This window comes from Hippopotamus amphibius, chromosome 4 (assembly GCF_030028045.1).
Source record: "Hippopotamus amphibius kiboko isolate mHipAmp2 chromosome 4, mHipAmp2.hap2, whole genome shotgun sequence".
Taxonomy (NCBI): domain Eukaryota; kingdom Metazoa; phylum Chordata; class Mammalia; order Artiodactyla; family Hippopotamidae; genus Hippopotamus; species Hippopotamus amphibius.
The window spans coordinates 175,481,007-175,505,306 of record NC_080189.1 but is presented as its reverse complement, the minus strand read 5'-3'; the positions used below and the strand labels follow the sequence as shown (position 1 = coordinate 175,505,306).

The 24,300-nt window shown below is 35.0% G+C and overlaps 1 protein-coding gene across 4 annotated transcripts in view; it reads left to right on the top strand.

Moving 5' to 3' along the window:
- The window catches only part of TRIP11 (thyroid hormone receptor interactor 11), a 61,855-nt gene extending 37,801 nt beyond the window's left edge, over positions 1–24,054 (top strand). For 2 of the 4 annotated variants that reach the window (XM_057730955.1, XM_057730954.1), the window contains exons 14-21: positions 1,044–1,207; positions 3,271–3,374; positions 7,377–7,476; positions 18,449–18,530; positions 19,347–19,461; positions 19,873–19,989; positions 21,340–21,484; positions 23,537–24,054. In XM_057730955.1, coding sequence (XP_057586938.1) covers positions 1,044–1,207; positions 3,271–3,374; positions 7,377–7,476; positions 18,449–18,530; positions 19,347–19,461; positions 19,873–19,989; positions 21,340–21,484; positions 23,537–23,757 — 1,048 coding nt within the window. In that variant the 3' untranslated portion in view covers positions 23,758–24,054. Of the gene's footprint in view, positions 1–1,043; positions 1,208–1,812; positions 1,935–3,270; positions 3,375–7,376; positions 7,477–18,448; positions 18,531–19,001; positions 19,137–19,346; positions 19,462–19,872; positions 19,990–21,339; positions 21,485–23,536 lie in introns of those variants that run through there. The other 2 variants (XR_009053124.1, XR_009053125.1) reach the window with 2 other exon arrangements.
- Positions 24,055–24,300: the final 246 nt, after the last annotated feature.

Genomic DNA, 24,300 nt, shown 5'->3' with positions numbered 1-24,300 from the left:
GCTATTGGGTAAAGTTTCTTCAAAGTGAGCTGCTCTTAAAGGGCTTTATTGGGCTGCTCTGAATAAGAATTTAACTGGGTTTTAAAAACCCAGGAAAGCCTATTGCAATTTTTTGTATGTAATAATTATACATTAAGGAAGTACCTTAATGACATAAGCCTGGATAGGTGTTCTATAAATCTCTTAGGGATCTCTGATTTATTATTTGGAACAGGTATAGGGGTTATTATATTTAAGCAGAAAGAAAGATGACAGTAAAAGATAATTAACTAGTAATCAGAGCAGTTAATCAATGGGATAGTCTTTGGAAAGTTGTGAGTTCACCAGGATTGTGAGTGCCAAAAGCAAGGGGGTATCATGGAATCCATTGCTTGTTGGGTTGGATTCTGGACAAAATGATTTCCGAAGTCCTTTATAGCTTACAAGTTTATGAAAAATTACATCTTCGAGTTTTAGCCTGTAAACACAGAAGTTGCAGGCTATTTGTAAACTTTTCTCAAGCTGACATTTCTTGTTTAGCCCAATTCTGTGTTTAAAATGACTGCCATTTGTTCAAAGTCACCTTCACAGGAAGGATGATTGAATTAACAAAAACAAGGAGAACAAAGATCAGAGGACTCTTTAAGTTTCTTTGGAATCTAACTTGAATTTAATGCAATAAAATCTAGGGAAGGTCAGATTCATAGAGACAGAAAGTAGATTGGTGGTTGCTGCGCGGAAGGGAGGTTATTATTTAATGGATGTGGAGTTTTGGCTTGGGAAGATGAAAAAAGTTCTAGAGATGGATGGTCATGATGGTTGTACAACCATGTGAATGTACTTACTACTGCTGTACTGTACACATAAAAATGGTTAAAATGGTAAATGTTATGTATATTTTACCACAAGAAAAAAGAAAGGGAAGACATTTCATCTTGTTAAAGTATCTAAATACTTTGAATATAACTTGCACTTAGGGCAATGAAAGGTAGGGAAGGTATTTCATCTTCTTAAAGTATCTAAATAGATAGAAGCAGTTTGACTGTTATTCTTTTTGTTTAAAGCCATCAAGCCAGTTTACAGGTAGAGTCATTGCAGGAGCAGTTGAATGTGGTATCCAAGCAAAGAGATGAAACTGCACTACAGCTTTCCATGTCTCAGGAACAAGTAAAGCAGTATGCTCTGTCACTCTCCAACCTGCAGATGGTCCTGGAGCATTTCCAGCAAGGTCAGTTGTATGGCCAGTCTTTCAGTGAAGAAAAGTTATTGTATGGTTGACTCTTGAACAGTACATGCGTTAGGGGTGCCGACACCCCCATGCAGTTGAAGATCCACGTGTAACTTGAGTCCCCCCAAACTTAACTTCTAATCTCCTACTGTTGACCAGAAGCCTTACTAACAACATAAATAGTCGATTAACACATTTTTTGTATGTTGTGTGTCCTGTATACTATAGTCTTACAATAAAGGAAGCTAGAGAAAAGAAAATACTATTAAGAAAATCATGAGGAAGAGAAAATATAGTTACTGTACTGTATTTATTGATACTGTAAGTTTATATCACCTGTTTACAAGATGAATTGTTTGTCTGTTAGTACCTACATCAGTATTCTCTTACATGATAGAAAATGCTGTAGATGTCATACATGTTACTAACACTAGACATCAAAAGTGAAATGTGTAAAAGGAGAAATTTGTATTTAGGCATAATGATTTATGATTGATAATAAAGAAGTAGCAATATTATTGCTTTATGATAGCCTAGCCTTTACACTAATGAATGAGTATAACATTTTTATGGTATACAGTAATACAGTCATATTTTTAATATAGTACTGGAAACACTGTTAAAAAAAACAACACTTGTGATATCGGCTGATATGCAGTTTCTCCAATTACGAGAGAGAGGCATACCTTATGGTAACGTGATTCTTTGGAAGCAGAGTTATAAAACAGTAAGAAAACTAACATATTAAATTTATATTATCGCTTCTTCTGCCTATGTTAGGATAGGCTAGTATCTACATATATTTCAAGCATTCATGATGTAACCTTTTTCTTAATTTTTTTGATATTTCTAGTCTATGTGGTTCATATGTTTTTTCAAATTGTTATAAGTTTCCAAAAAATTTTTCCAGTATGTTTACTGAAAAAATCTACATATGGTGGACCCATACCTGTGTTGTTCACGGATCAGCTGTAGTTTTGGAAATTTTGGCTTGGGTGATATTTTAGATTAGGCATAGGGAAATCTTTGAAAGGTTATCCACTGGTTGGGGGTGGAGGGAAGGAGAAGTACCCATCAACAAATTAGACTTTTTATACAGTTAAGACTAGAGAACATAAACTGTACATAAGTAGTTATTACAAATTTGTTTTAGTGTCATCTTATGATACTTTAGTTAAGGGGAGACTTGAGGAAAGTGTGAGGGTAACATAGTAAGGAGGATCACATGATCAAGGGGAGTACAAAGGAAGAGAGAGGCACACATGTAGAAAAGATAGTTAGGTTTTGAGATATTGGTTGGAGGTTGAATCCACTTCAAAGAGTTAATCATCAGTGATTGCTGTCTTTTGAAATATTGATTAATTTGTTCTTAGCTGTTCATCTATACTTTAAGGTAACTGCATTTTCTATTTCAGGTGGAAAGTACTTTTCTAGGCACATAGTATAGTGACCAGAGCACTTGTACTCCGATAACCAAATATGCTTTATCACATCTACCTTCCATCCTTGGATTTACCCCCTTTAGATCATTCACTCATCCATTTGTCAGTTCATACATTTGGTAATTACTGGCAATGAATGAACTACTAGTGCGGGGCAGGCAGTTAGAGGATGTGAGGCTAATGAAGTAATAGAAGTTATAATTTTGTGCCTGAGCAAAACTTTACATTTGTACATAAGTACATATAAGGGTTATTCCTGTGGTTGAAATTTTGAATTTTAAAAGTAAGAATTCTCTAGGTCTACTCTATATACTAGAGTGGACACGTGTACAAAATAGTATGGCACTGAGGCCGTAGAGAAAGCTTTGCTGAAGAGGAAATATTTGAGTAGAGTTCTGAAGGGAGGGAAGTTTGCAAGATGGATAAGATGGAGATGGATCTAGGCAGAGGAGACTGATCTCATTAGTTTAATTCCAGTTAATGTCATAACTAAGGCATATATAATTTTCTTGTTGAGACATTTGACCTATTTTTGTTGAATTATTAAAATTTCAAGTTGTTTAAAATTCTCATTTTATCATACAGTTACATAATACTAATGTAATGTTTTTTCCTCTTTAGAGGAAAAAGCTATGTATTCTGCTGAACTAGAAAAACACAAACAGCTTGTTGCTAAATGGAAGAAAAAGTCAGAAAATCTGGAAGGAAAACTCGTGTCATTACAGGTTGGTTGAAATAATTTGCTCTTGTAAATTTTATTATTCACAAAACAATTTCGTGTCAAATTTTTGTCTTGGAAATAATCTCCTAAACAATTAATTTAGTAAATGTTGTTGCTGGGGCATAACAGTGAACAAGATACTCAGAATTTCCCTCATGTGGCTTATAGTTTAGAATAGACACAGCAAATATGAGGTTTAAATTTTTAGCACAGATGGGCATTTTAGAGATCATTAAAAAAAATTAATGTACAATTTTAACTGTATAATTTTCTCTTTTCAACAAAATATATTGGGCACTTTATTTCACATGGATTAAAATAATATATGTTATCCCTTTAGACCTTTTTCTTTTGCAGCATAATTCTTTAAACTATTTTTCTTTTTATTATTATGCTGTATTTCATACCTATAAAAATTATATATAAGAAATAAAATGAACCCTCATGAAGAGACACCAAAGTGACTTGCTTTTAGATGCAGGATAAACTTTTCTGAGTCATAAGTAGACTCTGGTGATAGCTGGTGGAAAATAATAAATTTATTTATCTGTCAGTGGTGAATATGTTGTTTAGGCGTATTAATATTCTAAATAATTGAAGACATTTCCTTTAATGTTTTGAAATTTTTACTAAATCTTGAGTGACTGCAAAACAATAGATAATATGTATAAAATATAAGAATAGCAATACAGCAAATACCCACGTACTCACCACCCAGTATAAGAAATAGAATGTCGCCGTCTGAAGTTCCATAAGCACCCTTCCACATCTCCTCTGCTTCTTACCACCTTTTATGTGTATTAGCCGCTTGCTTTTCTTTATGGTTTTATCACATAGATTTGAATTTTTTTACAATACATTGTTTGGTTTTGCATATTTTTAAACTCTGTGTAAATGGAATTCTGAACTGTATGTAAACTGAATTCTTCTGAGACTTGCTTTTTTTGCTTAGTTTTATGTTCATGAGTTTCAGCCATGTAATTGTGTAGTTACTGTGTTAGAAGATTCATTATTTTCACTGCTGTATTCATTGCATGAATATATAATTTACCCATTTTACTGATAAAGGGCATTTCCATTATTTGCTATGCAAACAGTGTGGTTAAGAAGTTCCTTGTGTATATCTCCTAGAGCACATGTACAAGAGTTTCAGGTGTGTATCTCAATTGGAATTGCCAAGTCATGGGATATATATGGCAATTTCAACTTTATCAGATTTGGTGGCAAATTGTTTTCTAAAGCACTTGTGCTAATTTTCTCCTACCAGTGGTACTAAGCGTTCTTGTTCTGCATCCTCGGCAACGCTAGTATTAACAGAATGTTTAAGTTTTTGCCAGTGGGCTAGGTGGGAAGGGCTATCTTATGGTTTTAATTTGCATTTCTAGTAATGAGGCCAAGCATTTTTTAACGTGTTTATTCACCATTTATGCTTACGTTCTGGTCAACTCACTAACACATTGAAAAGATATTTTATCTGATAATTTTAATTGTTTTCAGTGAGTCCAAACTATCCAGTCTGCCATACTGTTAGAAGTCCAGATCTTCTTTTTAAACTAGCTCTATTTTTAAAAATTTAAAATGTAATATGTATTTAGGAAAATAACAAAATAAATCAGAAGAAACTGAGAGGGAATTAGTAAAGATAAAAGTTGAAATTAATGAAATTAAAAATATAAGATGGTCGAAAATGATGAAATCTAAATGTTGATTTTCAGAAACATCTTAGTGTAGTTTTTTAAACTTTAATAATTTCTTAAATATAAATGGTATGAGGTTAACAGAGTCATTTGAAAGTTTATTTAAATTTCCTTTACACTAAATTTAATCTCGTGGATTTTGAATGTTAGATTTTTTTTTGTTAATTTAAAATTTTTTGTTTCAATCTCTCTTTGTATCAGTCAGTGTTCAACTGGAGAAGCAGAAGCAGTAGGATGTGTATGTGTGTACACATATGTATATACATTGATGTATATACTATATGTGGATACCTATGGGATTTATTTAAAGGATTTGGCAGCATTATTGTGGGGCCTGGTTAAGCAAGTCTGAAATTTATAGGTTTGGCGGTCAACATGGGAAGATCACATCATAGGCAGGCTGGAACTCATAGGTGTGGGCCAAAGCTAATGTCCACAGGTGGTCAGGAAAGAAAATCACAAGCAGGATGGACTCAGTGGGCATGGGCTGAAGTTGCTGTCCACAGGTGGAATTTCTTCTCCTTTATGGAGAAACCTCAGTCCTGATTTCAGGGAATTTCAGCTGGTTCAATCAGGCCCACCCTGATTATCCAGGATCATGTGCCTTCCTTAAATTCAGCTTATTAGGGCTTTGATTACATTTGCAAAATATTTTCATAACAATATCTACATTACGTTTGATTGGATAACTGGGGACTAGCCTATCCAAGATGATACATCAAAAAAGCTATCACACTCTGATTCAAGATGATGAGACTTGACCAGACATCATCCTCTAGATGATGGGTGAATCCTCTAGAATAGCCAATAAAATTGTGTGAAAGAACAATGGGGAGGAGGGACTTGCCTACTAAATGTCAAAATAGAGCCATAAATCAATATCATGTTGAGTAGATTAGTGGAACAGAAGGAGAATCCGGAAATGGCACCCAGGTTATATTTGAGAATTTAAAATTAAACTCTACTTTCAGTTCAGTGGGGGAAACGGTAGATTATCTAATAAACAATAGATACAACTGGCTGTCTATAAAAGAAGAAAATAAAATTGGACCCCTATCTTACATTATATACAAAAGTAAATTCCAACTGTATTAAAGCAAGGATTCTCAACTGGGAGTGGTGCTGGAATTCCGGGGGTATTTTTGGCTGTTGCAGTGACTGTGTTCTGGCATTTAGTAGGCAGGGGCCAGGAATGTCAAAAGCACTCCCATTGAGAAACAGTATTTTAAAGATATAGATGTTGAAAAAGAAAAACATCTTGCAAGAAAATCTAGAAGACCACATGTAGTCCAGGAGCAGGGAGGAGCCTAACCTAGACCAAAACTCAGAAAGCAAAGTAGAACATTTGACTACATTTGATGACAAAAGTTTCATATCGACTATATAAGGTGCTCTTATAAACTAACTGATAAGAGAACAATAGCTCAGTGGAAACATGGGCAAGGTATGCAGAGATTTTTGCACAAGAGCAGGTCAGAGCTGTCCTATAAACATGAAAAAAATGGTCAAATTCACTAGTATATATTATAGTTAGAGAAATAAAAATTAAAGTAATAATGAAACATCACTTTATACCCATCAGACTTGCAAAAATTAAAAACATTTGTTGTTATATTTCTTGACTTTTCGTATCTTTTTTTGTAGTTCTTAATTCTTATTATTGTCACTTCCTAATTGTCACTGTGTTGTCTTTTAATAGCATTCTCTTTTTTATTTAGTTCCTCTGAAAGAGACATTATTGTGTTGTGAAGTGTGGGTTCTATCTTTGATACTTGTTAGTATCAAATGAACTTGCCCAAGGTCACAAACATAAAGCTTCATCAGCTGAAAGGGGTTGATTGACTTTAAGGTCTTCCAGCCCTAAAGTTTGTGAAATAGTTTTTGCATGCTGCTTTTTTTTTTAAGCTCTTTATTGGAATGTAATTGCTTTACACTGTTGTACCAGTTTCTGCTGTACAACAAAGTGAATCAGCTGTATTTATACATATATCCCCATATCCCCTCCCTCCCGCAGCTCCCTCCCACCCCTCTGTCATCACCCATCATCAAGTTGATCTCCCTGTTTTATGCAGCAGCTTTCTACTAGCTATCTGTTTTACATTTGGTAGCGTGTATATGTCAATGCTACTCTCTCGCTTCGTCCCAGCTTCCCCTTTGCCCCCCACCCCATGTCCTCAAGTCCGTTCTCTACATCTGCATCTTTATTCTTGCCCTGCCACTGGGTTCATCAGTACCATTTTTTTAGATTCCATATATATGAGTTAGCATATGGTATGCATGCTACTTTTTAATGAACTTTTCTTCCTCAGGAGCGTTTGGATGAAGCAAATGCTGCTTTGGATTCAGCATCAAGACTTACAGAACAGTTAGATTTAAAGGAAGAACAAATTGAAGAACTTAAAAAGCAAAGTAGGTTTTCTTCCTTTTCCTTTTTTCCCGTACAACACTAGTATTGAATCAGTAGTTTTCCCCCATGCATTGGTACAGTCAAGTGAGACCAGCTTCCATTAGTGTGTGACTTCCATTTCCATCTCCCATGACCAGTCTGCTTTGATTTGAATATGGTCCTAGTGAAACCAGAGCCGTAAGTTGACCCTGGCTGTCCAGTTAGTTTTTCTGAATATTGAGGCAGTCCAGCTGTGCTGGCTGTCACCGTGTTGACCATCAAAGAGATTGATTTGACTAACTCGACTTATTGTTTTCCCTGTTCAATCCATGGTCATCCTGCCTAAAGCTGTCTGTTGTGTTAGAGAAGGCAATATTCTCAAGTAAAAGATTAACTTTTTGTGGAATGAATGTCTGGCTATAACTAGCTTTTTTTTTTTAAGCTCTTTATTGGAATATAATTGCTTTACACTCTTGCACCAGCTTTTGAGGTACACCAGAGTCAATCAGCTGTATTTATACATATATCCCCACATGCCCTCCCTCCCGCGACTCCCTCCCACCCTCCCTGTCCTCGCCCTCTAAGGCATCACCCATCATCGAGTTGATCTCCCTTTGTTATACAGCAACTTCCCACTAGCTATCTATTTTATGGTTGGTAGTGTAAATATATCTATGCTACTCTCTCACTTCGTCCCAGCTTCCCCTTCACCCCTGCCAACCCCGTGTCCTCCAGTCCATTCTCTGCATCTGCATCCTTATTCTTTCCCTGTCACTGGGTTCATCAGTACCATTTTTTTTAGATTCCATATATATAACTAGCTTTTTATGATTATAGATGGTGCTTTACATGTAGGCACTCATCATGTATTTTTTGATTCTTGTAAATTATCTCATACGCCCGGTCAGTTCCCTACGGTGAGTCCTGTGTTTAGGAGTATCGGTTGGCCTCAGATAATCAGGTGGCTCATAGTGCTTTGTTAACTCTCACTGCTGGGAAGGATGGCGTGCTCTCATTTAACCTCTGATTTAACGGTTCCCAGGAAGCTGAAGCTATTCTAGGGCTGCATTTAGTAGATAATGATGAAAGGTTATCGGAAGGGTGATGGGAACCTAGAAATGTGTCAGCTTTAGGTGTCTGGGTTAGCTAGGCACAGTAGTACCCAGGCATTTAATTAAGGAATTAAGAAGTACCCTCTTACATGAAATAGAATTGGAAATAGGAAAAAGTAGGAGATGGCACGGTACAAATACTATCAGGCAACAGAAACAGTGACTTGGACGTTATGGAGGCAGGCAGACAAATCACTGAAGCTTGGATACCAAAGGACAAGCCAGAGTAAGTTGGCCTAAAACAGCAGGAGACAGGAGATGACAGATTGTTAGGAATTAAAAAAAAAAAAAAAGATCATATGAGGTATTGTCCTCAAGATAAGTTGATTCTGAGGCAGATTAGTTCCCAACTAAAAGTCCTCTGTTTACTTTGTAGGATTTGGCCAGCCTTAGAACTCTAAATGTAATAGAGGGGCTGGAAATGGACAATAAGGAAACAATTATATATTGAGTATCATGGGCATTTTATATAACATATACTATATTATTTAGTCTTCTCATATTTTATTTACTCTTTACAAGAAACTCTCTAGAGTAGGTAGTATTAGTTCCATTTTATAAGTTAAAGAAACTGAGATTTAAACTCTGATCTTTTATCCTTGACCAAAGTTCATAATCTTTCCATGTTACTGTATTTCTTCTTGTCAGGAAAATAGTTGTTTATAGTCTGACTTGTATTTTGTTCTGTTTATCTCTCTCTCCTTTGAAGATAGGACAATGTCTTCTGTGTTGTGCCCTAAATATTGAAATGGTTGCACTTACCCAGAGGCACTGTTTGTTGGGAAAACATTCTAGTTAGGTTGAAGGCCAGCATTATCTGGAAGACATATGGGCAACCTGGAGGAGACATACTGAGCACCCAAGGGTTTAGCCAAAGAATTGGTATCTTAGGGCAGGGCTGGACTGATGCAGGTAAAAGGCAGTATTCTGAACAACTCAGTTGCTGTATGTCATGCTACTGTAATATTTAAGTTCACATCCCCTTTTAGACAACTACCTATCATTTTTTATCTTACCATCATTCCCAGTAGGTGATGGTAAGATAAAAAATTCTGTGACTTACTGTAGTTGCTAAATATTATCAGAGTCCCTGCACTACTTAGTAGTTTGTTCAGGCACCTATTTAAATCCTCAGTAGCAGAATATTTTTAGATTTTATTGTAAAGGACAAGGCTTAGGTGGCCTAGGTCCCTATTATTGTAAAAAATTACCAGTAATATTCATGTAAATATATAGGAACTTTGGATTCATTCTGTGAAGTTAATATTAGCCACAGAAAAAGCTCTAATTATGCTTATACAACTGGTATTTGCAAGGGCAGGCGAGAGGCCAGTGTTGCACAGACAGGAAGGGGGGTACAGGGACAGACAGTTAGTTCTGTTATGTCTTTAAGTCATTCTTGCCATTTAAGCTCTTCTTAACAGTCTGTTTTCTTTTATTACCTAAGTGCTTAATATTACTTTTAGATCTCTAAACACCAATGTGATTTTCTCAAAGCTGCACTCTTGATTTGATAATATAAATAAAAGTTTGATTGGCTTGGTTGTTTCAAAAGAATCACTGTATATTTTCTTTCATAGATCATTAAGTACTTTAAATGTTGATTGATGTTGTAATACTGTACTTTATTTTTAACGCAAAACTTGGCCAGACAGCAAAAATATTTGCCAGGAGAAACAATTTTGAAAAAGACAGATTGGCTTTTGTTACAAGAAAGTACATAGAGACTTGAATTGTAGAGGCAAAGTATTGTTTTATTTCTGAGCATCTGTAGACTGTTGATGATTAGTTGATATGCAGTTTCAACATTTAAACAATATTAGGAAACATTTTAAGAAGTGGTATTTTATTTGAAATGCTTGATTATGTCATTGCCACCAGAGATGAGGTGACTCAGTCTGGTCAAACATATGAAAAGGGAGCTATTGCTTATAACACCAATATTAGAACAGTAGATTGTTGATGATTTCAGTCATTTTTAGAGTCCATAATTGTCGCTGCCGTGTATATGCAGTTGTGGTTATGAGTTCCGAGTATTTACAGGCTTTGTATGGAAAGTATGACGATGCCTTAATCAGGCACTAAACACTTAGTGAGAACCAACTACTTGGTTTCATGTTAGATGCTGTGTGAGATACTAGATAGAATCCCTTTATTTTTTCAAGGAGCTTAGTTAAGGAAGTGACACGTGGCATAGATATACCATAGATTCATAGTTTAAGACAGTGGTGCTAAGTTTGACAGTGGTGCTCAGCTCTGGTCACAGTGCATATTTAGTTCTCCAAGAATCCCATGAAGGGTTAAGGACATTCCACGGAGGCAAGAAACTTGAGCAGACAGAGCTCTAAACTAGTAGTAGATTTTACTCCCAAAATGTAAAAAGTTCTTTGTCTTCTCCCCCTCACCCCCCTGCCCCACTCACCACAGGAAAGTAACAATGAAAAGAAACCCTAAGATCCTATAGGTGCTATATTTTAATAGATAATGTTGGCTGGTAGAAGAATTACTTTTTTCCTTACTTTGAGAAGTTATTTCAACATTTTACCTGAAAGTGTTCTTTTTCAGTGTAGTTCCAAAGACTTATTTCACATGCAATCCTTTATTTTATTGATTTTTTTCAAACTTAAGACATTAGTCCTCTATGAAGCAGATAGGACAGTGTCTTTCTTTAAATATTCTGAGTTGATCAGAGTTCAGAATTTCTATGAAATTGTCATTCATGGGAGAATATACAGCTAAACTACAGCTGAACCATGAAAAGCTGTGTTATCTTGCTATAGTCATGGCCAAATTTAATGTTTTCGTGCTTTCGCTTGTTATTCTCTACCATTATCCTTGAGATAAATTCCTGTGTAAGTGAAAATGATTGGATAAAATTAAAATAGGAAGCACAAAAGAGTTATTGTTTTGATAACTGTTATTCAAAAGGGTGGTGAATTTTATGGTACACCAAGAAAAATAAGTTTTCATAAGCAATACAAGTTTAGATTCCAGCACTGGGGAAGTCTCTTGGTCTGTGTGTCAATTTTATAGCCATATCTTAAAGGGCCCCATCACTGATTTTTTCTTTTTTTAAAAAGGTTTGGTGACTGCTTTTAAAAAATGTCTTCAATGAGTTGAGAATGGAAAATTTCCTTACAGTGTTTTTTTTAAAGAGAATCTAGAAGAATGTATAAAATGAGCCCCAGTAAACCAACTGTAATATGAAGCATAAAAAATATATTTTAAAACTACACATATAAAAGAAGTTTAAAATGTTTTTCATGGAACCACCGTTATGGTGCTGGATGGTAGTTTTTTGTGTTAAATAAAGACATTCCGTTTTCCAGGAAATGATTTATACAAGAAAACATATAATGTCCTGTTGAACATAGGCCAGATACATTCCCAGACGCTTTGTTACCCAAACCTTTTGAGGGATTTCTTTATAGATGTTTTTGGCAGAAGTGATGATTTTAGAGGAAACATATAAGAAATACCAGATGCAGTCTTTTGAATTGCCATAAATAGTTAAAAAATTATTTGTGACAATATAAACATCTGGGTATACTAGAAAATAACATTTTAGTTAAGAAAAAGCTTACGTCAGTTAGATAAATAATTAGGCCCTTTTCAACTTAATGGTTATATTTTTTAATGTATGTTTTATTACTTTATAAAGGGAAAAGCAAATTATTTAGATATGAGAATTTTTTGACAATACGTTTTGTGTATTTTTTTCCTCATGAATAATATGAGTAATTCATAACATAAATCATATATTCTTTTTGTCCTGTGTTCTATTCTCAGTCTCCCTTCCCAGAGAAAAATCTGTCATTCTTTCATTTATCACAAATCATTGTTTTCAGCTGTGTACCAAGCGCTAAAATAAGTACTAAAGACACAAAGATAGGGGACAAGAGTTCTACCTTCAGGAGGTTTATAGTCAAGCAAGAATGGGGGAAGACACATGTGGTCACATACATGCAACAAGCTATTTCAAAAGGAAGAAGCAGTCCCTTCTACTTCATAGTGGTGGTGTGGAAAGGTAGAAAAGGTTAGTGAAGGGTATACTTGCCCTCGCTTGAATGGTAAATACGTACAGTGAAACAGGCAGAGAGTTGGGTAAGAACATTCTAGTCAGAGGGAGGAATTCATATGAAACTATGTGTCATAATCTGGAAACTGGCTGAAGATCTGGTGGAGTGTGTGTGTGTGTGTGTGTGTGTGGGCACGTGCTGTGTTGTTGTGTTGGTGGGGAGTGCCGAGAAGGCAGACGTGGGAGTGAGCTGCCATGTGCAGAAATGAAACTATAAGTATGGATCACAAACACAAATTGTAAACTGGGGCCTAAATTACAATATAAAGGAGCAAATGGGACTAAGTAGAGACTGTGGTGAATTGGACAGCTTCTTACAGGGGGCAACAAATTCTCAGCTCCACCCAACTGTTGCTGTGTGGGAATGTGGGTCCAGGGTTGCCAAATCCTCAGATCTTTCAAGAGATACCGGAAATACAGACTTAGGTGAAATGTTCCAATTTTTTAATGTGACATGTAATTTAAGTTTTTCAAAAAACCATGTGTGGGCTGAACAAAACATTTCTTTGTATCAGTTTTGGTCCCCATTGATGTGCAACAGTGAGCTTTCAGGAATGGGTTGAGGTTTAGTCTGTAGCCTAGAAACCCATTTGTCATTAATATATATCAGTATATATTAATATATAGTGATGATGATATTCAGTAAGTGGCAAAATTATTATAATGACTTTACTGCTCACAGACCCAGTTGCGGCCCTTTCTTTTGTGATATGGCAGGTCTGTGTGAACCTGTAAAAATTAAATACATAATTTGACTCATAATATTCAGTCTTTAAAAAATTTGTTTGTTTTGATATGCAATACAAATGATCTGAATTCTAATGTTTTAAAGGATTGAGGGAAGAGGGTGGAGAGGGAAAATAAATTTAATCTGGTTACATTAAAAATATTTACATAAAATCTCATTTTCTTTTTAATAATTTTATTTATTTATTGGCTGCATTGGGTCTTCGTTGCTGCTCATGGGCTTTCTCTAGTTGCGTCAAGTGGGTGCTACTCTTTGTCGCGGTGTGTGGGCTTCTCATTGTGGTGGCTTCTTGTTGTGGAGCACCGGCTCTAAGCACACAGGCTTCAGTAGTTGCAGCATGAGGGCTCAGTAGTTGTGGCTCACGGGCTTAGTTGCTCTGTGGCATGTGGGATCTTCCCAGACCAGGGATCGAACCCATGTCCCCTTCATTGGCAGGTGGATTCTTAATCACTGCACCACCAGGGAAGTCCCTACATAAAATCTCTTTCAGATGCGCATAGTAACTCTAATTTAACTGTACAAATAATCCAGTAGACGTCAACATTAGTATTTCAGTTTAATCACAGATTCTAATCTATTGAAATTCAAGTTAATGAAGTTATACTGTATTGATAAAAATTTTTTCTGTGAGTTCATTGCTAGGAAGTGGAGTTTCAAAAATAACTTTTCACTCTGCAATTAATAATTATAATTATGGAACAAGAAAGCATTCACTATATACTCTGGACCTTAAAATTCTGTTGAAATGGTTGAAAGGAATTGAGTTGAAAGACAAAGCATATGCTAATATGTCTTAACTTCAAATATAAATAAATAAAAGTTGCCTTTAAAAAATATCGATTGATGTTATAATGAAAGTGATTTTGTATAAGTTGAAATTCTGTAAAAAAAAATACCATCAAATTTCTAGCTTTTGCTTTGATTATATTTAATTGATTGAAGAGGCTAAATTTCCTTATATGAGATTTAATATATCAGATTTAAATTTATTTTTTAGGTAGCCAGTCAAGACACCAGACCCAGTTTACTTACTGACATATCTGTAATAAAATCATATTTCCAACATTCTTTTCTTCCTTGTATTGACTTCTTTGTCATAGTTTGTAAAGATGACAAGACAAAATGGAGGAAAAGTTATCAGTGTTAATGTTAACCAAAGTGATATAATATTATTGGTAATGGTTAGGGCTAGGTGGAAAGGTGGTATTTTAAGAAATCAGATGAATGAGTACTAATGCTGTATATAGCCCTTTACTGTTTAGAAAGGTCACATTTAATCACTCAGTAGATTCTCTCAAAATCCTTTGAGATAAGTATGCTCATTTTATAAAACAGGCAATAAAGTCTGGCCCTGGTGACAGGACCATGATTCACATCAAGGTCTTGTGACAGAACTGTATTTCACACGCAGGTCTTCTGAGTCTCAAGTCCTGCTCCAGCCACCTTTCTTTTCTCAGTCAGGTGACTGTTAAATAAACTTGAGTCTTGTCCAAGGGAGCTTAGTCATAAAATAGGCAATGATTTTGTAAGGAGTGTGACCTAATTTTACGATCCTCTCTGAAGACAGTATTACAGTTCAGTGTTACTAATCACAGATAAAATGTAAAATTATGGTGTACTGATTTGTTGTAGTCACTTATATTTTATGTTAAATTTTGATTTTAAATCAAGTGTTGAAGACCATGGCACCATCTTTAGGTATTACAGAGAAGAGGCTCTGAATATGGGTTCAGGGATGTTCAATATTCAGAGTAACGCTTCCCTAGACTAGACCAATCTCAGTTGCTTTATTGCTCAGCTGTAAAGTGTAACCCCCCCCCCCCCCCCCCCCCGCCAATGCCGATCTTTTTCCCCCCTACTTCCAAAGAATTATTTTGGCAAGTTTTTAGGTTTTTTCACAGGGATATAGTATTTGGCTAAAAACACGTTTCTGAATAACTATGTTTTGCCTGCCCATATAAATATAATTCTGATTTCAAATTGTGGTTTGAATTAGTGTGCAGTTTTTGTGGAGAAATATTGAGAATCTTTGATGGGAGGAGAATAGGTGTGCCTGGGGAGAAAGAAATCTGTAGGGACCTTTGAAGTCAGTGTTTGACTTTCTTTTCTTTTCTAAATCTTTCCTAGTTAATACCATCCTTCTAGTCCCTTCCCCCCAATTCTGAGGTTGTTTTCTAGACTCAGATATCAGAATCCATTTAAACTACTACTTGAATTTGAAACAGTCCTCTACATGTCTGCAAGGGTATACACATTGTCAATTCTCTTTCTCATTAGCTCAGGACCAACTTGTATTCTGATAATGAGTTTTAAGAAATTTTACCCTATTATTTTGGCCTTAAGGATGTTTTGATCATAGCTTTCAGAACACAGATTTTAGTAAAAGTTATACCAGCATTAATGAGTTTTCATCAAGAAAATATTTTCTGCTTGAACTTTAATAAGATGAATTTCTTGATCAGTTTTTCATAGAACAAAGTTAAAGTTTTCTAATTTATTTTACTAAAATCATTTTTATCAGAATCAGCTCTGTGAATTTTACTCTGAAGATGTCTATCATTCAGTTTTACCTTTTCTTTTTTTAATAAGAGACAGTGTAGTGTAGTGGTTATATCCTGGTTATACTCCAAAGCAGTGCTACTCAATAAAAATACAATGCAGGCCACATTTATAATTAAAAAAATTTTAGTAGCCACGTTTAAAATGTAAAAAGATATAGTGAGATTAATTTTAATAATTTATATAACCCAGTGTATCTAGAATATTATCATTTTGACATGTAGTCAATATAAAAATCATTAATTTTAGAAGAAAGTTGATAGGAGAAGGGAAGTCTCAGAGAAAGGAAAGATGGGGGTAGGGTAAGTTTGACCTCTTCTGCTACATTTCTGTAGCCTTGGGGAGAAGTGGAGGAGGATGAAAGAGAAGACTGTGCCCATATTTACTCTGGCTCTTACTTTAGTTCATGAGTGGGATGGTTAATTCAGAACATCAACGAGAGATTATCTTACTTGCTGTTCTTCCTCTGAATAGTTGAGGGTTCTGCTTAACTTAGCAGGTAGTATTAGAAAAGGCCCATGTGGCACCATGGTTCATAGTATGTATGTGCCCATTAAGAATCTAAAATGTCGTTTACTCACTCAGACTTTAATAATAGTCTTGTTCTCTCTGTCTCTGTCTTTCTGTCTGTCTCTTTCTTAATGTCCAAGCCTAAATTCCTCCCTGGAAAGACAGGAAAGGAAACGCTTGTAGTAGATTTTCCAAACACAAACCTTGCTTTTATAATATGGTTATGACAACCATCACTGTTTTGGTAAAAGTTAGCCTATTACATTTTGCAGTTTAGATTTTTGCAATTTGGAAAAATCACAAGCTATTGCAAGCATACTGGACATTTTTATATACGTTTAATATTGTAGATTAGAATTTTAGACATTGTACAGACAGAATGAAAGCATAAAGCAGATGAATCCAGCCTACTCCGTAAGATTCAGAGGAAACTTCTTTGTGGAAGGAACCTGGGAACTGAGATGTGAAGGGTGAAGAGGAGTTAAACTAGGCAGTGCCGACGGAAAAGAGCTTTCCAGGCAGAGGGAAAAATGTTTGCAGAGGTCTTGTAGTGGGAATTTAAAGTTCAGAAATAAACCATACATTTCTGGGCAATTGATTTTCAACAAGGATTCCAAAAGAATAGTTTTTTTCAACACATGGTACTGCAAAAACTGGATATCCACGTATACAAGAACGAAGTTGGACCTAACACTATGCACAAAAAGTAACTTAAAGTGGATCACAGACCTACATTTTAGAGTTAAAACTGTGAAACTCTTAGAAGAAAACATAAGAGCAATCTTTGTGTTGTTGAATTAAGCGGTGGCTTAGATGCAACACTGAAGTGCCAAGCAACAAAAGAAAAACTGAATCGGACTTCATCAAAATTAAAAACTTTTGTGCTTCAAAGGATACTATTGAGAAAGTGAAATGACAACCCACAGAGTGGGAGAAAATATTTGCAAGTCGTACACTGGATAAGGAATCTTGTATCCTGCTGCTGCTAGGAAAATGCTGCGTTAACTCAGAGAGTTGGTTGTGGAAAGAGGTCAAAGTCTAGTGTTTGGACGTGAGTGTTTCTCGATTTGAAGAGTTGAGCTCTACTGCAGAGCATTCTCCTCTTGATTTCTTTCAGAATGAAATTTGTAATCTAGCTTGATGTTAATAAGCATCTCCTTCAGCTCAGACTGTCCATTTCTGAGGAAACAGGTGTAAGCTCCATGGGTTTGCTGAGAGTTCCTTAGTCTGGGAATCCAGGATCCCATGGCATGGTAGGGTTGATTATGAATAGGGTCTCTCCTGTTGTAATTCTAGACTTTGCTTTTAATACCGTTCAGATTCCCAGTATTCTGCTAAGACTTTACAAATTTTGCTTCCTTTTTAAATAAATAAGAATTTAAAAATAAAACAGTCCAAACATCTTTCTAAATTTGTCATAAGCTATAGTATCCTGTCTAGTATGTTAGAATCAGTAATCTGAATTATTTTTTGCTGTTTATTTACCCCAGGATACTTCGCCCTATCAGCTGCCTTCTGAGCCATGGTCTTTGTTGTGTTAGCTGCTCTTCTTAGTCAGCTCACCAAAAGAGAGTCCAGCCAGGAAAATAGAAAAAGGAAAATCTAAAATTGTCCTTTCCATTTTTTTCCCATTAAAGAGTGGCTCTGGAAATGTTTCAGGCAAGGAAGCATTGGTGAAAAATTTCTTCTTTGCTGTTAAGTTTCTGAAGAAAATGAAAACCTTTGGTTTTTAAATTTTCTGTTAAAGAATTGATTATTTTATTGGGAGTAAACAATGTAAATTAATGCATACTCTGGCTTCTGCTTAATTTCTGTACAAGAGCCTAATTCCCCAAACCAAAGACGAGATGGACATAATTGAATATTTCTAATTAGAATAAGTACATATATTCAAAATTCTCAGTAAAGATGTCATAAATCTCATTATATATTCATACAGACTATTTTAATCAGTTAATGACTATCTTTATTCACATATTTTTAAACAGATGAACTCCGACAAGAAATGCTGGATGATGTACAAAAGAAATTGATGAATTTAGTAAATAGCACAGAAGGAAAAGTGGACAAGTATGCTCTGCCTTTTACTTTTATGTATTTTGTGGGGATCACTTTTATGGTAAAAAATTTCTACATGTAAATGTGGTTAACTTTTTTAAAAACCTTTTCTTTTTCTTATATAGGGATGAACTGCAGGTAGTTTTAATGAGGGGTCAGTAACTTGGCTTCTCTTGGTTTTTAAATAGATTTTCCCAACTCAGATTCTTTTTCTTACAACCATATGGAAGAGTTAAAACATCACCGCAATACAAAGTGTTTAGAAAATATAAAGTTTATTCTTACCATTCTTTTTTGTTCTCTTTACTCTCCTTGAGTAGACATATCTTGCTCAAATGCATTAGGTGTGAAACCTAGGTATACATGTAGTATATCTTTAACATTTTAAAGATTTAGACATTATTAGCAAACTCTTAATAAATGTGAATGAATGGGGAAATATAAGCATAACCATTAAGCACAAGAACTATCATCACCATTTAGGGTAAGGAGGGAAAAATCTGAAGCGTCTCCTTAAGAAGTCAGCCCAGACAGGCACTGAGAATTACTAATGAGGCGCCATCTCAGCTGATTATTTGGTTGAAGAAAGTTGGTGGCTAGTAGGTGATGTTTTTAAAGGTACACAACTTGGGTTGTTTGCAATATTCTTAATTAGACTTGTCAAGATTTTTTTTAAGCTACTTTAAAATGTTCTGTTGTTTAGTGTTTTTTATAATTATTATTTAAGTATAATTAAATATTTGTATGTTTAGTGTTTATTGTTTGGGTACGTAAATATTGAGACAACTGGTAAGTTAGCCTGAGCTGTTTCTGCCTCTGTGATCATAGAGTCCTAATGAGAAACCTCTTCATTGGACACTTCCACACACCAAAAAATCAGCGTCATGAAGTGTTACGATTGATGGGAAGCATCCTAGGTATCAAAAAGGAGGAAATAGAGCAGGTAACCGAACATCGAATGCCATTCTGAATATGTGTATAACTAAAATACTTGGCATCATATAGAAATGTTTTTTTTTTCTGTATATAACTTTTGCTCAGTAATGTGGAAATGGAATCATTTTATATTACAAAGAAGAAGCGGATTTGCGCAGTTTGTATAATATTAGTTTAAATGTTTTGTAACTTATGTGGCACCATTCATATCAGAATGCTGAAAGTTAGAGACATGACAGTCCTCAAATTTTATTTGAAATAGTGCTTGGGATGGCATTTCAGTGTATATGTAGCTTCTGTCAGTAGGAAATGAGAAATTGGACTTGGCAAGCATGGTTTACTGCCATCTGAAATCATGTAAAAATGCTTTCATTTTCTTGTGTTGATAATATTTTTCTGTTTTAAAATAATCTTGCAGTTGTTGAATGAAGATCAGGGTGGTGTTACCAGGTGGATGACTGGGTGGCTTAGAGGAGGATCAAAAAGTGTTCCCAACACACCTTTGAGACCAAATCAGCAATCGCTGCTTAATAGTGTGAGTCCATTTGTTCTTGCTGAATATGAACGGTGAAATGATTGTAATCACATTCATTTGCAGAGAATTAGACTTCGTTTTCAGATTATCTTATACAGCCCTTTTATTTTGGAGTTGTGGAAACTGAGATCCAGAGAGGTGATTAGCGTAAGGATATTAAGCCAGTTTTAATAATTGTATCGCATTTATCAGTAGGTTTTATTTTAACATTTTGTTTATGTAGTACTTTTATTTTTCAAAGCATTAACTGTTCCTTCCTTTGTTTTTGATCATGCTGCTATCAGCACAAGGTCGTTTATCTCTTACTACTAAGCTACCAGATTCCTAAAGACAGAGGCTCTATTTTATGGCTGTATGTATCTACCTAGTCATTGAGCCAGTGAATATTTATTGAGCACCTGCTGTGTACCAACTGTTCTGAGCATTGAGGATGCAGGTGCAAACCAAACAGATAAAGTGCTTTCCCTCAGCAAACTTAACACTCTGGTAGGAGAAGGCAATTAATAAACATGAAAACATGATGCCTGGTATATAGTAGGCTTAAGATTAGTATTAATTGAATTGAGTAGCACTGTGAGTTAGGATGTGGAGTTTACTTCTTTATTTTATTTTATTTTTTTACTAAAGAGGGAACTGAGGATAGGTGACTTACCCAAAGCTGGTGAAAGATAGAACTCAAATTGGATGGCAAAACATTTATTTTAAAGAAAAGTTCTACACTACATTTTTTTAATCTGATAATATTACTGGTGAGCTTTTGCTGTACTCATTGATTGCGTGTAATTGTAGAAAGACATGACTAATGCTTGTTTCTGTTGATATAATTTTTATGTTTATGTAAACAGTTATTAAAATGATTTAAGACTTGATGTCTTAAGTGCCATGGATGGCGAGAAATCTGTTATCTGGTCGCTAATTCTCGTTATGAGGTTTGTAACGAGTGTTGTCATCAAAGATTATTGATTAAATTCTTAAAGTTTTTAATTGATACCTGTGGATCAGAGTGCTAGCACTTTTCACTGTTCATAAGGCTTGTTTATAAAGAAATGATTCAGGTAGCACGACTTTTTTTTTTTTTTAATCATTGTAGCCATTTCTCTTTATTTTCAAATGAATCATTCTTTTTTTTTAAATTAAACTTGTGTTTTTTAAATGGTGGACTAAAAAATGGCAGCACAAATGGCTGTGAGAACAATAACCACCTTAGAAAAGGAGCTTTGATATTGAAAAACTGACAGCAGATAGCATGACTAGTTTTTAATATTTAATTAGAATAGCTGGTACAGTTTCTTAGTTGTAGTGAATGTAATTTTATTATCTGCCTAATATATCCAAAATATTTTTTCTTAGTCTTTTTCAGAACTTTTTGTTAAATTTCTAGAAACAGAATCTCATCCATCTGTTCCACCACCCAAGCTTTCTGTTCATGATATGAAACCTCTAGATTCACCAGGAAGGAGAAAACTAGATACAAGTGTACCAGAAAGTTTTAAAGGTAAAATCAGATACTTGTTTCTTCTATAATTTAAAAAAATTGATTATTTATAATTATGTTTTACAGTGATACTAACTAAATTTTTAGTGTTTTTGAAAATGTGCAATGACTTCTTCCAGAATTCCAGGAAGGCATTAGATTTTGGTTTTATATATTCTTATAGCAATCTGATATTTAATTAGCTTAGATTAATTTAAGCAATATGAAATATTTTCCTTCTATGTGTTGGAATAATTCTTCTCTCTCTGCATAAGCCACCTTGAATTATTCTTGGAACTGGTGGTTGAACTGGAAAACCTTTGCTTGTTCAACCATTTTCCTTTCTCACTAATGATGCTCACCAGAGTTAGAATTGTAGTTTATAGTTAGAGAAAGGTTTTTTTTCCCCTGTAGTAATCTCAGTGTTACACTCAATAACCAAAGTTAGTGTGTTAATAATATTTACAAGAGCAGTTTAATAAACTGGCTTAGACATCCAAGAACATTATGAAGAGTTCTTATATGTTGAAAGGACTGCCTGGAAGCAAACGGTATGGTGGTTCTACAACATGTGGACGTAGTTTTCTACCCCACTAGGTTGTAAGGATCTTATTTATGCTATTCATATCCCCTTTATTGGCATGCAGTAAAGTTTCTTGAGTTCAAATTAAAGTATAATCCATTAGACTATATATAGATTCTTTATTGGAAGGGCTGTCTTTTATCTGATATCTTCATACTTTAGTACAGAATAACGTTTGCTAGTTGGACTGTAAAAGTACATACTATTCTATACTCTCAAGTTTATGTCACATGCCAGATCTTAAATTTGGATAAAATACTGAATTTATATTCTGAAATTTAGAAAACTTGCTTAGTCTTCATTTTGACAAATATTTCAATTTTCCTGAACTTTTATAGAAAGAGAAAGTGGTAAAATTATTTTAGATAAAAGATTTGTCTACTAAATTTAGCCTTTAGAGAAGTCTTAACTTTAACATGTGTAGACTATACTGAAAACACTTTTTTCTTATTATTCTAGATTTTAGCATCTTGAAGCAGATTCCAAAATTTATTTTCGCAGGGTCTCCCCTTCCTTTTCCCTCCTTCCCCCGTCTCCATCCCTTCCCCTTCGCCACCTCTTCCGAACGCCTCCCCCTCTTCAGTTATCAGGTCACCCCGCTTGATTTGTACTGATTAGAGACAAAAGCCAGAGCTTACCATGTAGCACCAGAAGCTTTTTCAGAGTTTGGAAAATTGTCAGGAAAGTACAGCTTGGGGACCCAAGGGTGCTCAGTGATAAGTAGATTTGATGAATTTGTCTCAGTGCTCCTTTTGTTTTAGAGGCCTTTTTTATTTGAATTTCCCCCTGCTGAAGTGGATGCCTTCGGAGGGGTTGCTTGTCTCTCAACAGTGAAGTTGTTAATGGTCTTGGGTAATAAAGCAGAATTCTGGCCACTGAGACATTAGGGCATAAACCAAATGCCTGTTTCAGTAAAAACTTAATTGTTCAGCCTGACTTTACAGAAAAATAATGAGAATTGTTTTCAAACCTTTGAATGTCTAAAAGATGATCATTTAATGTAATGCGTAAATTGTTTTTTCTTTTGGTAAATTAATATTAAATCTGATTTTTATCATTGTAATATGGATCCAGTTTTTTTCATGACCATTAGAATTATTTGGGCAAAACAAGTTCTCAAGTCCTCCCATCTTTCAGGTGGTTAGATAGAGTTTGCCTGGTAACATAGAGAACACCTTTTAAAAAACTGTTGTTACAGTAAATCACGTTAATCAGTTATATAACTGGTATTAAGTGTAAGACAACAATATTAATGTGTCTAATAATGTATTAGCTCTACATACCAATATTTCTCTCCCCCATTCTTTTCTCTTATTTATTGCCTTATCCTCTTTCACCTTCTAGTTTCATAGACCCTGCCTATGGGATCCAGAACCCAGCAGCTTATGAATTAAATTTATTTGGGGGCCAAATCCAGGAACCTAAAACACATGTATAACAGTGACCAAGTAGCATATGGGAGACTAAATCATTCATATTTTGTCATTTAGATACAACAGACTCCAGGTCTGGTAGAAGAACAGATGTGAATCCATTCCTGGCCCCCCGCTCTGCGGCTGTGCCTCTCATTAACCCAGCTGGACTTGGACCTGGTGGGCCTGGCCATCTCCTTTTGAAACCCATCGCAGATGTGCTGCCCACATTCACACCTTTGCCAGTGTTACCTGACAACAGTGCCGGAGTTGTGTTGAAAAACCTTTTAAAGCAATAGATGATTCTCAAGCCAGAGACAACGTATATAGCACTTTAAAAAAACCATGAACACTATGTGTATGTACTTTATCACAAAGTGGCCTTTTGGAAAAAGTCATGTATTTGTTTGCAGTTGTACTTTATCTAAATTTAATAAACATATTCTTAATGCTTTTAGAAATTGCAGGTGTTAAAGGAGAAAGTGTTTGCTATATCATCTGCTTTTTTCCCCTGTCTGATTTGACCTAACTTAAGCTAGAAACATTCAATCTTTTAATTTACAAAAATAAGAAAAATAAAAAGAAACACAAAAATACTAGTAGCTGTATATCAGCTCTTTATTTCCTTTTCAAGCTCATTTAAGCTAGAGATATGTAGTTTATCTTTTAAAGATAATCAACAGATTTACCCAAAAAAAAGGGAAGAAGAAAATAGTGGTGGCTTATCTGCATAGTGCAAAAATTGATCTAAAGCATATATTAATCATCTTTAGGAGGATATGGTGTAGACAGGCAACGAACAAGGTTGTCCCTGGGAGGTCACAGGTGTCCTGAGGTAGAAG